The 13,583-nt window shown below is 33.1% G+C and overlaps 1 protein-coding gene across 1 annotated transcript; it reads left to right on the forward strand.

The window, feature by feature from the left end:
- Positions 1 to 6,399: 6,399 nt before the first annotated feature.
- On the forward strand, positions 6,400 to 9,329 carry HELRODRAFT_73759 (hypothetical protein; the record flags this gene model as incomplete). Its single annotated transcript, XM_009014303.1, has 4 exons — positions 6,400 to 6,669; positions 7,647 to 7,837; positions 8,469 to 8,604; positions 9,147 to 9,329. 4 exons carry the CDS (start codon positions 6,400 to 6,402, stop codon positions 9,327 to 9,329), a joined length of 780 nt encoding a protein of 259 aa, XP_009012551.1.
- Positions 9,330 to 13,583: the final 4,254 nt, after the last annotated feature.

Consider the following 13,583-nt stretch of genomic DNA (forward strand, 5'->3'; position numbering starts at 1 on the left):
TATGAATATGTAGTAGTAGTAGTTGTTGTAGTTATTGTAGTAGTAGTAGTAGTAGTAGTAGTAGAAGTAGTAGTAGTTGTTGTTGTTGTAGCAGCAGTGGTAGTAGTAGTAGTAATAGTTGTAGTAGTAGTAGTAGTAATAATTGTAGTAGTAATTGTAGTAGTTGCTGCAGTAGCAGTAGTAGTTGCAGTTACGGTAATGGTAGCAGATGTAATTTGTTTAATTAAATATTTAAAAAGCAAACATCAATGTTGAAGTTTGTATAATTTTTTGTATGTTTTTCTTTTTTTTGGTAGAAGAAATACAAAAACCTTAGCAAATACGAAACGTGTAATTGGAAAGAGAATAATATCTACAATTAGATGGGCAATAATAATGACCGTGTTTGTGTTTGTGTTAGTGTGTGTGAGAGTACGTGTTTGTGACTGTGTGTATTTCTGCGTGCGTGTGTATGTGTTCGTGTAACGCTTGTAATTTTAAATACTGCATAGTAACATCATTTACAGTAGCATTAACAACAAAGACATTTTCTGCTGTAAAAGGAACACGATAGTAAACGCTAGCAGTGACAATAAGAAAATGAATAACCATGACATCAACAGCAACAACAACATGGCAGCAACAACAATAACAACATCATCTAAAACATAAATAACATCAATAACGATAACAGCATCAATGTTTACGACAGTAATTATTACAATATAAATCTTTCGTCGTGACGTCTTTTTAGAGATAACACAATGGCTAGCTACCGAGATTTCAAATAATTTAACTTATTGACGTTAATGTTCTTGAACTTGTTGTTGTTGTTGATGATGATGTTGTTTGTTGTTGTTGTTGATGTTGTTGTTGTTGATGCTGCTGATTTGTTGTTGGATTGATTGCCACACCGACAATATTTGATATAGTTTTTTAATGTTGTTGACGTCATCAAAAACATGACCGCAGTTTATTAACCATTATATATCCAATGAGTCATTTTGCAAGAAGAATAAATAAAATAGCCAAAACTACGAAACTCAATCAAATTTATAAAAATAAACATTGTCAGATAAAATTAATCAATACTTATACATGTAAATACATAAGTAATTAATCAATTAGATCTATGTAAATCTATGTCGTTGGTTTTTGCTGATTTCAATGTTTTTCTTTAAAAAAAATGCGTTTTACCAGCCTTCAGTTTCGATTAATCACTTTGCTATTTGAAAATTTCACCGTAAAACTAGTAAAACAATCGAAAAACATTTTTACATGTAAACGTACGTACGGTCATATTTGTTGTATTAGTTCTTTATGGCTGATTGTATATTTGAAATGGTATGTCTATTAAACATAAACACACACACACACATACATACATACACAATACACATACACACACATAGACAACACACACGCACACTCAAACACACACACACAGCCCAACACACACGTTTGTTTGTGGCTAATTGTAAATCGTTATTATGAATAAATTAAGAGACCTCTCCGTGACCTTCATCTCTATAAATGTGTCGATGTCCCATATTTGTATGCAAGGTGTTTGTACCTGTGTGCGTGCGTGTGTGTGTGCATTTTTTGTACGTGAATGTACATATTTATATGTATTTTTATGAATGCCAATACCGTAACTGGTAAAATATTTTTACTTTCTGTTAATTGTTTTGTTGTTAGTTTATGCGTGTAGAGTTTACAAACCGTTCGCAAATTTAACAACAATAAAACTTAAGATAATGGAATAATTGATTAATATGATAATATATCAATTAAATGAAAAAATAATGAACCAATTGATTGATATGACAATGGATTAATTAATTGATAAGATAATTGGATGATTGATTGTTCTTTGGATGTGGTCAGTTGCGGATAAAATGAATGGAGTTGATTGCCCGTGCACGGATGGATAGTGCAAGAAGAGATAAACCGGACATGTGATTGTTTTACGAGTACGTGGACAAATGAATTGTTGGAAGAATGAATGGAAATACTAATGCATGCATGGAAAGATGGATGCAAGCATGGATGCATGTATGGATGAATAGACAGATAAACAGATGAATGAATAGATGAAAAAAAACTAGATGAACAAATGAACAAAGAAAAGCATTTATTTTTAATAACATGTCACACACGTGTTAGATTTAAGTCTTGATAAAATAACTTAAATTCAAAAGTCTTCAATAATTTTTTAAACTGTAAAATGCAATTAGATTCATAGAAAACCAAAAAATTCATATTATTATAGTTATTGTTAATAATATTATTATTATTTTTATTATTCAACGTAGTGTTGAGATTTTGTAGTGTTGAGATTTCATTGAACATATCTTGGCACGATAATTCCTTGGCTCAAGAGAAATCTTCTTATTAATTTTTTCACCTTGTCTGTAATTAAGTGTAAATGGGAATGTTTTAACCGTGGTATGTTTTAATAAAATTCTATTTACTTTTTTATTTTTTCTGTTAAATCCGATGTCTAGCGGATTAAAATTTAGAATTTTTGATAAACTGTAAACTACGTAGAAATATTTTTATTAATTAAACCTTTAAATATCAAATAACCATGTATGTAGAAACAGCGTTTAACACCTATTGAATTAAAACAAGAATTTAATACAAGCAACCTATTGCATGTATTTACGACTGTGTGGTAAGGTGTTTTGGTAAGTAAGCATGTACATTACACATGTGTTTATCATAATAATATATATATATATATATATAATTATATATAGACCTAATCACACCGTCATATATGACTGTGTATGTGTTTTTGTGTATGTGTTTTTGTATGTGTTCGAGTGTGTGTGCCTTTTTTGAATAAATTTTTGTGTTTATACACCTATTTTAGTATGCACGTAGCAACAAATACTCTGAAATAAGATGCACATGGTGCCATACATTGCACCATCACATCAAAAGGAGTCTGTTCGTTCAGCTTTGAGTGACATGCAAAATTGTGATTTAGTGATTAACTCCCTTAAGATTTGTGTGTGTGTATGTGCTCTCGTGTGTGTGTATTTGATTGTGTATGTATTTGCATGTGTGTGTTTCTATGTGTGCGTGATGATTTCATAACAACATCCTTAATAAAAATAGTAATTTATATTTTCGAAGACTACAGTTACAGGTTTTATTGTTAAAGAATATATTTTGTTATTGATGTCGTTGTTGTTGTCGTTGTTGTTGTTGTCATTGTTGTTGTTATTGCTGTTCTTGTTTTTACTGACGTTGATGTTACTTATTTTGTTGTTGTTCAGGATGTTGTTGTTTTGATTTTAGAATTAAATTGTTGCTGACAAATGAAGGCACTAACGATCACTGAAATATTCGCCGTAATTATATAATGATAACGCAAATGATGACGCAAATGATGACAAAATGATAAGGTAGAAGATGACGTAAAGGATGACGATGACGTAAATAATGATGAAGTAAATAATGATGACTTGGACGATGACGTAGATGATGATGACGTAGATGATGGATGGAAGGAACAAGATAATGAGACCTACACAGACTTGCTCCAAATTGCGTAACCAGCTATTATTTTCAGACAAAAAAGTATTTCTTTAATTTTTTTCCAACTTTTTTAAAATGGAAATAAATTTATCTAGGAGAATTAAATAATTGAAATTGGTGCGTCTGTGTGCTTGTGCGTGCGTGTGCGTGCGTGTGCGTGCGTGTGCGTGCGTTTGTGTGTGTCTGTGTACGTATGCATGAACGCATATACACGTATTTATGTACGTAACGTAACGTACGTATGTATGTATTCGAAACAAATTCTTTCATTTAGTTGCATATATACTAAGAAACAAATCTTCAGCTGAATTCCCCAACGATGATGATGATAATGATGATCACTATCCTCTAAATCGACATTCGCTCAATGTTCATCGCTCCGTACATAAACTAAATGCTTACTTAGTTGGTCAGTTGGTCGATTGGCTGGCAGCTTGGTTGGCTGGTTGGTCGGTCGGTCGGTTGGTTGGTTGGTTGGTTGGTTGGTTGGCTTGTGGTTGGTTGGCTGGTTGTTTGGTTGATCAAATAGTTGGATAATTTTTATGCGTTCATTTTTGTTTTTGTTTATGTTTTTTCAAAATGCTGTTCGTTCATGCTGTTGTTTTTGTCGTTATGTTGTGTCTTGTTTACATTTCGTACCGCGATTTCATAATTTATAACGTCGTTCATATTGTTTGATATTATTGTTTTTGCGTTTTGCTTTCGTTCTGATTTTAATTCTTTATAGATTTTTCTGTTTGAAAAATGGTTCAAAATTTAACATTAACAATTGAAAATTAGATGCAACAGGTCAATTTTGTATGAAAGGCATTGTATAGGGCATTATATCAGCGTTATATCCATGCATAACAATATTTAAACTAAAAAATAAATAAATAATTAAGCAAATAAAATAAAATAGATAAAAACAATTTCAGCAAATAAATATAAAGCTGATTAGTAGTAAGAAGATTTACAAACAATCTCCACAGATTTATACAGAGTGTTTGAAGTGCTTCATCGCTTACATACACCACGCTCTATTACTTTTATGTTACATCTGTGCTAGGCGCGATATGTGTTTGTCTGTTTGTTCGTTCGTTCGTTTGTTCGTTTGTTCGTTCGTTGGTTGGTTTATTTATATGTTTGTTTGTTTGTTTTTATTTCGTTCAATATTTTGCTTGTTTGTTTGTTTGCTAACTTTTTCTCTGTTATTTTTTTTTCTTATAAACAAAATCCTACCTTGGTAGCGTCTCTGTTTAAATTTTTTAAATTTGAGTATGAACAAATTTCTCTAAATTTGAAATCGTCTGTAACAACTTTCTTTCTATTCCTTGCAAGCATATTTTAAAACTCAATAAATATAAAACGTGAATTATAATATAAAATTGAAAAGTACAAAAAAGAGAGAAAGAGAATGTGAGAGAATGAGAGAGAGAATGTGAGAGAGGGGGGGAGGGGGGTAAAACTTTTCATTGGTCCGTATGGAAACTGAAGCAATTTTCATCATGTCAATCATGTCATTGAAGGTAGTTAACTGCAAGACCCCAGTTGAATATCTCACAGCAACAACTACAACAGACAGACAGAACAACGAACACATGTTGTTGCTACATTCCACTCCTCTTCCTTATCATGCATGCACTTTGATTATGTCACACATTCAATGTCCTCTTGTGTGCGTGTCTCTTTTGTTGCCTGGATCTGTGCTATCTGTCTAGCTCTAGTTGTAAATACAATATAACAGACACAATATAAGACATCCGTTGTTCACACAGTGCGGGTATTATAAGGTATTTTGGGGTATTTCGTTTGCATTTGATACCAGCATATATATTTATCTATACATTTATAATTGAATTAATTTGTGAATGAATAAATGTGGATGGTTTTTGTCACTCCACTTGAAACGACAGGCAGTCGTGATGAAGGTTGGATTTCCATCTATTTGACATCCTAATTTCGCCCAGTTTAATTAATTAAACATAAATATTTAAAAAGAAACAATGGGATAACATTGAAATGAAGCTATCAGCATAAAACATCGGTTATAGAAAATTGGATACGAACACATCACGTGACACCACGCGCGCGCGCGCAAACTCGTCACGTGTTCGCGAATGTTTCCATGGCGACAAATTATTTTTTGGAAGATGGCGGTAAATTGTGTTTGAAATTAGTTGTTAGGCATGAACTGCTGCATGATTAAATAGGCTGGAGAAAGGGAAAATGTGTGTGCGTGTGTGTGCGTGTGTGTGCGTGAGAGAGGGGGGGGGGAGGGGGAAGGGACGAGAAAAGAAAAAGAAAAGAGAGAACAAGAATGATGAGAATGAGAATAAAGTAAAGTAAACAGAGCAAAAGGAAAAAACAAGAGAAAGCGTGAGAAAGAGAGAAAGAGAGAGAGTGAGTGAGAGTAAAGTTAAAAGTTGTTTTACTATATTTTAATTTTTCAAAAATATTTATCATTCAGTATATTTATTACATTTCTTTTTTTATTTGTCCTAAATGCACTAACGGTTTCATGTAGGTAGGTAGGTAGGTAGGTAGGTAGGTAGGTAGGTAGGTAAGTAGGTAAGTAGGTAGGTAGGTAGGTAGGGAGGTAGGTAGGTAGGTAGGTAGGGAGGTAGGGAGGTAGGTAGGTAGGTAGGTAGGTAGGTAGGTAGGGAGGTAGGTAGGTAGGTAGGTAGGTAAATATTTCTATACATTTCAAACACTTTCAGAATGATGAACAAAAGTATTAACATTTGCTGGTATGTAATTATTTTAAAAATATTCTAAGAAATCGAAAGCCAACATCACATTAAACAACATGTTTTTCATATTTCTATCAAATTTTAAATGTAAATAAAATAATTACTAACATTTTGAAACCTTTCAAATTATACATCTTCCATGCCCGCAGTTCTCAGCATCCGCGGTCCACAAGACGACGAGCCGCAAGATCCCCAGCTGATGCGACTGGACAACATGTTGATAGCTGAGGGGGTGGCTGGTCCTGAAAAATCGAGGGACCCAAGAGTAGCAGACACGATGAACCAGGCGGCCTACTCGGGTAGTGGTGGTGGTGCCTCCCCAGAAAACGCCATCGAACATTCTGACTACAGAGCCAAACTGGCTCAGATTAGGCAGATATATCATACGGAGCTGGAGAAGTATGAACAGGTCTGTTCAACGGTTGTTCTTGTGTGTGCGTGTGTATATGTGTGTGTGTGGTGTGTGTGTGTGTGGTGTGTGTGTGTGTACGTTGTTTTTGTGCGTGCGTTTAAGTGCAGAGTACAGTACATACTTATTAATATTTATGTGTCTACTTGTTCACTTATTTACATTCATAAATTGCTTACACTCAGAGCCTTACATTAATATAATTTTATTTTGATAGAATTCCTATCAGTTTATTTTAAGTTCAGACTGTAAATTTTTTAAACGTTTATAAATGGCGTCTTTAATTGCGCTGCAGCAAATGAGGAGTTCGAGAGAGGAAGAAACACTTGAAGAGATACTTGAAATGTTTGCAAATAAGTCACAAGTTGTCTCATTCATTCGCAATTATCACCTCTTAAGTATTTACATGCATGGCTCAGTTCAATTCCAAACAGCTTTCCGTACTATTCAATAATGTGATACTGTGATACATTTACCGTAACACCACAACATCCAGCCCGTGCAAGTAGATATACAGAGACAAAAAGCACCTCACAACACAGGCGCATATTTACATACCATAATAATTTGTTTTCGTAATGTTTAGTAGAGTGATTCTTTATTTTTGTGTTTCAAAAAATTTTCATTTTGGGTTTTAAAAAAAGGGTTAACATTTCTACCAATCAAACAAGTTATCGCCAACAACCAATCAATCTATCAATCGGTCTACCATTCTTCAATCTAAATAATCCATTTGTTTATGCTATACACCAAAACACACACTCACTCACAGAAACCCCGCGCACGCACACAATTAAACACACACACACATCCTCACAAAAACAAGCACACTCACACACATCCACAAATAAACAACCGCACACACACACATCCACACGTAAACAGCCACAAACATATTTAGGCACACACAGCCACACACACAGATTTAGACACAGACACATCCATACATAAACAGCCATAAACAACCACACCATCAGGCCTGCTCGGAATTCACATCTCACGTGGTGAACTTGTTGAAGGAGCAGAGTAGGACGAGGCCGATAGCGGCTAAGGAGATTGACCGGATGGTGACCATCATCAGGAGGAAGTTCACCGCCATCGAGCTGCAGCTGAAGCAAAGCACGTGTGAGGCCGTCATGATCCTCAGATCCAGATTCCTCGATGCCAGGTCGGTTGCTCGGAAGAAATTTTGGAGTTGAATCGATGTATAAGAAGAAGGAAGAAAGAGAGAGAGAGAGAGAAAGAAAAAGAGAGAGAGAGAACGAAGCGAAAAATGAGAAGATTTCAAAATAAAAAAGAGAGAAAAAAGGGCAGGCGAGAAACCAAAAAAGAAGAAAAGAGAAAGCGAATGAGCATAAAAAAGGAGAAGATGAATGGATATAGAAAGAAAGAGAGAGAGAGAGAGAAAGAGAGAGAGAGAGAGAGAGAAAAAAAAAGCAAGAAAGATGGAAAAAGAGAAAAAGAGGAAATGGTAGGAAATGTTTGATAGAAGAAAGAGAGTGTGATTGGTTTTTATAATTCTTATTTGTTTGTTTTTGTTTTGTTGAAAGTAGATGAAATTGTTTGCATTGCGATAATTGTATTATTTGTGGTTTACTTGCATGTATAATATGAGAGTATGATGTTGTGTGTGTGTGTGTGTGTGTGTGTGTGTGTGTGTGTGTGTGTGTGTGTGTGTGTGTGTGTGTGTGTGTGGGTAAGGAGAAAAAGAAAATGATTTTATATGTGAGACCGAGTTGGTTTGCGTGTGTATGATTTTTTTGAAAGTTTCCACAAGCGATACATTAAAAAAACCTCAGGAGGAAAAGACGAAACTTCAGCAAGCAGGCAACAGAAATCTTGAACGAGTACTTCTACTCGCACCTGAGCAATCCCTACCCAAGCGAGGAGGCCAAGGAAGAACTGGCCAAAAAGTGCAACATCACCGTTTCTCAAGTTTTCAACACTTCCATCTTTCTCATTGATCAATTAAAAAATAATCTTTCTCATTAATTAATTAAAAAATAATTTTTTTTCATTAATTAATTAAAGTTTTTTCATAATTTTCAAATCGATTTCAAGGTTGAAATTTTATTTCAACCTTGGCACATTTTTCAAATGTGGATAAATAATGCCAGTGCCTGCTAAAGCAAACGAATCAGATGCAATATTAATATCATTACGCACACGCTCACGCATCTTCGGAGCAAACAAAACATCAGACACTAAATAATAATGAAAGTATAAATGCGAACAATGAAAAGTCATAAATAGAGCAATAAAACAATCATAAAGATGTATTGTACCGATGACAATACTTACACATGTCATCTCTGTGTGTGGCGAACGATGATCAAACATGAAAATTCAGAAAAATTCAAACAGATATTAACATTTTAAATTAAAAAAAATGATATTTAACCCAAGATAATAATATTTCTTTGTGAATGTTACATCCAATCCAACGTTAACGGATCTTGTAATGACTTGCTAAATAGGTAGCTAACTGGTTCGGAAACAAACGCATTCGTTTCAAGAAGAACATAAATAAAGGCCAAGAAGAGGCAAATGTATATTCGTCTCGTTTGAACTCAGGCTCAGAAATGAGGTCAGATTCACCAGGTCAATTGTCCCCATCTTCATGCTCGTCAAAAATTGATTCAGCAGCCGAATGTATGTAGTCAATTTTTTTGAATATTTTTGTGTTGTGTTGTTTTTCTTTTTTTGTGCTTCTGTTGCTGTTGCAGTTTTACATTCGACAATGTTGTTTGTTGCTTTTGTTATTTTATTATTTCAGATAACATGTTCAGTGAATTTTTATTTTCAAGGCATGCTGCATGAAATCACGCTGAAACAAACGAGTCACAATAAAAACCAATAAACACACATTCGATTGCCAGCGAAAAAATTCACACCCTTGCAAGACACGTTCCCAAATTTATTCGCTTTACATAAAAAAAACTGCAGTTTTTTCCGAATAACAACAATAACAAACGACGTAACGTAATGACGGTAACGTTAATGTTATAATGTTATGACATGAACATCGTCGAACCCTAGCAGCCAGCATTCCATACAACGCCATGTCATCCCGCCTTGCAAGCAGCAGCAGCAGCATGTACCAGCAGCACATGAGTAGTGCTCCCATCATTGGGCCCGCTGGATACCCCGGAATCAATTTGATGAAGGATCACTGTTCTGCTGTTCGTTCTATACTGATATATTTTGCCGTAATCTTTCAAGAACTTATTTTGTTTGTTATAATTGATCCAAAACTTGCATCTTAACACGTTTTTATGTTTATACAAAATAAAATACTTATTGATATTTTAGTTTGAAACATCATTAATCATGTTTTCAAATAATCAGTTGAACCTGTTTATTTTCTGAGCCTGATTATTTTCATTCAAGTTAAATAAACACCAACAAAGCAGGGTATGTATCCGGGTGAAGTCATGCCAAGTTCCACCACGTCACTTTCCATGTATGAATCTCATCTACAGCAGGTTGTATATGCGTGTGAGTGTACGTGTGTGTGTGTACATGTACGTGTTTCGCGGTGTGTATTAGTGTGTATGTGAGTACGTGCGTGTGCGTGCTAATCAACTTACAATCATTAAAACTCTGTAAACCCATTTCGTAAATAATTAGTTCACGCAATAGAGGTGCCGTACCTGGCGTTGTTATTGCGCACTGACTTGCTTCAAATGGTGCCTGTGCAAAAATCAGACTCTGATCGCATACGCTCCATGTACGTACGAGCATTTGAAAATATTGTTCAATCAGTGGAAAAGTTTGAAGATAGTGAATTTTTATGAATTTCATCAACAGTGAAGAAGAAAACAACAACAGATACGAAATTCCTCCATGTCGACAATCACATCCACATAACTGAGCAATTGTAAAAATAATTGTTATTATAAAATAATAATAATAATATATAACTAATAATAATAATAGTAATAATTATAATTTTATTATATTGAATGATAAAAATCAGCAGAAATAATGAAATTAGGTAAATGGTAATTCCTAATTATTCAGAGTCATCGTAATGCGTATCTACATCATTTATAATTAATTAATTATTTCTAAAGATTTTTTATTTAATGAAAATACCCAAATTTAAGATGAATTTATGTTTGCAGCTATTTGCAATTTAAAAATAAGTTTTCAATATTCTGTTGTATTAATTTGTTTGTTTATTTTTTCATTCTTTCGTTCACCTATTCATGTTTTCAATCGTTTAATTCAGGGGTGGGCAAACTTTTTGCCGTGAGGGCCGCATTAAGAACTATTTTAACTTTGAAGGGTTGCATAAGTACTTAAATAGCAAATTTTTTCGACCCGGGGAGAATTTTTTAAGATTTGTGGCTTCTTTTTTTGGTCATAATGTTTGGCTGATGACCTTTTTGGCGAACAAGACCTCGCGGGCTATAGTTTGCCCACCCCTGGTTTAATTAATTCATTTATTCATTCAATCATTGTTTCATTAATTTAACTAATTAAGTTATAATTAATTATTCTATTATTACTTCAATTATTTAGAATAATAAACATTTACACAAAATTTAATAAATTTTCTAGAAATTAAAATGTAATTTTTCTCAATCTCGTCAGTTGAATGAAATGAACATTTAATTAATATAAATTAATTAATTTTCATTAAATATTGCTGATATAAATGTTATTATAAAATTAATTAATTTCAATTAAATGTTGCCAATTACCCTCATTAGTTCTATGGTTTGGAAAATTTTAATGAATAAAAATTTGAAAATTAGTCAGTGGCATAGCAGGGGGGGTTGGGGTGGACAAACCTGGGTGGGTGGGCTAATTCTCGCGGTGCCATTTCAAGTACTTCAAAATACAAAAATACTATATTAACAATTTGTAAATTGAAATTAAATTTAAAAAACTTTATGTGGAAATAAATTGGTGTACATGGTGCCGAAATTTATAAATTTTAGTCGGGGGCTACAAGTGGGTGTTAGCCCAGGGCAAATTTTATGGTCCCTACGCCAGGGTTTTGAAAGGACAATGTATGTATTAAATATAATTACTGTATTTTATTATTGTTTTGTTGCTACTGAATGTCATAATTATTATTATAAATAACTATTATATTGTGATTAAGCATTATTACTATCCTTATTTTTGATATTATATTAGTATTGTTGTTATTGACTATTATTGTTAAAATTTCTAGCCTAATACAGTTCATGTACATAATAAAACTAACTATGTAACGTAATCGCCAATCTATCTGTCATGTGTATATTCATTCGATTTCTAACTAAATAGATTATGTGTGTTGTGTGTGTGTTTTTGTGTGCGTGTGTTGTGTGTGGCAATTGTGGGTATGTATGTCTGCTTATGTACCAATGTATAAAACAGTCAACTAAACAACATTGTAATCCTTTATATTGTGCTTTCAGTTTAACGGACATTCAGTATATAATGATAATTGTTTATATGTTATGGTAATCTTTTTAAACTATTTCAAATAAATTAAAAAAATCCATTTTGTTAGCCATGCTTGTAAAATCTTTATCTTATCTTGGGTAGTTGAATCGATGAATGTAAACCGTTGGAAAAATGGTAAACCCACCAGCAGAAAATCGTATCTTACCATCTACTTTCACACGTGTAATGCTCATTCTCACTTATTTATAAACCAGAATCAGCACTTTAGCAAATTTATTTTGTCGACACAAAAAAAACAAATCTCTAAGAAATTGAAATATCAACTACCAATCCTAATATTTTTCCTGAAAGGGTCAATTCCGTGATTTTGTTGCATCCTTCTCCAAGTGAACCTCGTGAACGGAAACGGATGGGTCTTGAACGGAAACGGATGGGTCTTGGAATCGGCTGCGAACATTCGAGCTATGCAAAAGTAGTCACCAAAGATGGAGTAGAAAGTCCCAAAGAAATGAAAACAAAAACAGCAAAACCAAAAACCAAAAAAAAAAGACTTAACGTAGGAAAAACTAAGAAAGAGTGGCTCTTAACCACCAAGTGGCACATAAAACCATACAAAACAATCATTATTACTATTATCACTTATTGTTTTCAAGTTTTTTTTTTTTTATTAAAAAAGTCAATTGAAAACAAGTACACCTTTACTAATAAAAACTTCAATAAAAAATTAAATGCAAATTAACATCTATCAATGTTGCATCTCAGTAAAAGTGTGTAAAAATGAGATTATGCATTTTTAAATAAATAGTACATGCGTATATATATATATATATATATATATATATAAGTGTGTGTTTGTGTGTTTGTGTGTGTGTTTGTGTGTGTGTGCGTGTGTGTGTGCGTGTGTATGTGGTGTGTTTAAAAGATAAAAATTAGTGAAATTAGTGTACAATAAAATGCAAATGCAATACTAAGCGGAATGACAGATCGAAAAATCTTGGGTGAAGAAAGAAAAAGAAAAACAACTCAAGCATTGGGATTAAAACTATTGGAAAATTATTTAAATAGGTAAACGTCATTTTTAATAAATGAATGAATGGACGAACAAACGAATGAATGAATGAGTGATCGAGCGAGCGAACGAACGAGCGAACTACCCAATGAATGAATGAATGAATGAATGAATGAATGAATGAATGAATGAATGAATGAATGAATGAATGAATGAATGAATGAATGAATGAATGAATGAATGAATGAATGAATGAATGAATGAATGAATGAATGAATGAATGAATGAATGAATGAATGAATGAATGAATGAATGAATGAATGAATGAATGAATGAATGAATGAATGAATGAATGAATGAATGAATGAATGAATGAATGAACAAACTCACAATTGAAAAAATAAATAAATGAATATATACATATAAAACTATTTTTAGATCATACATGGTACACCAGTGGCAAGTTATTAACTTTATTTAGTGCGTGTGTTTGTGTGTG

This window comes from Helobdella robusta, assembly GCF_000326865.2.
Source record: "Helobdella robusta unplaced genomic scaffold HELROscaffold_13, whole genome shotgun sequence".
In the NCBI taxonomy this organism is placed as follows: Eukaryota; Metazoa; Annelida; class Clitellata; order Rhynchobdellida; family Glossiphoniidae; genus Helobdella; species Helobdella robusta.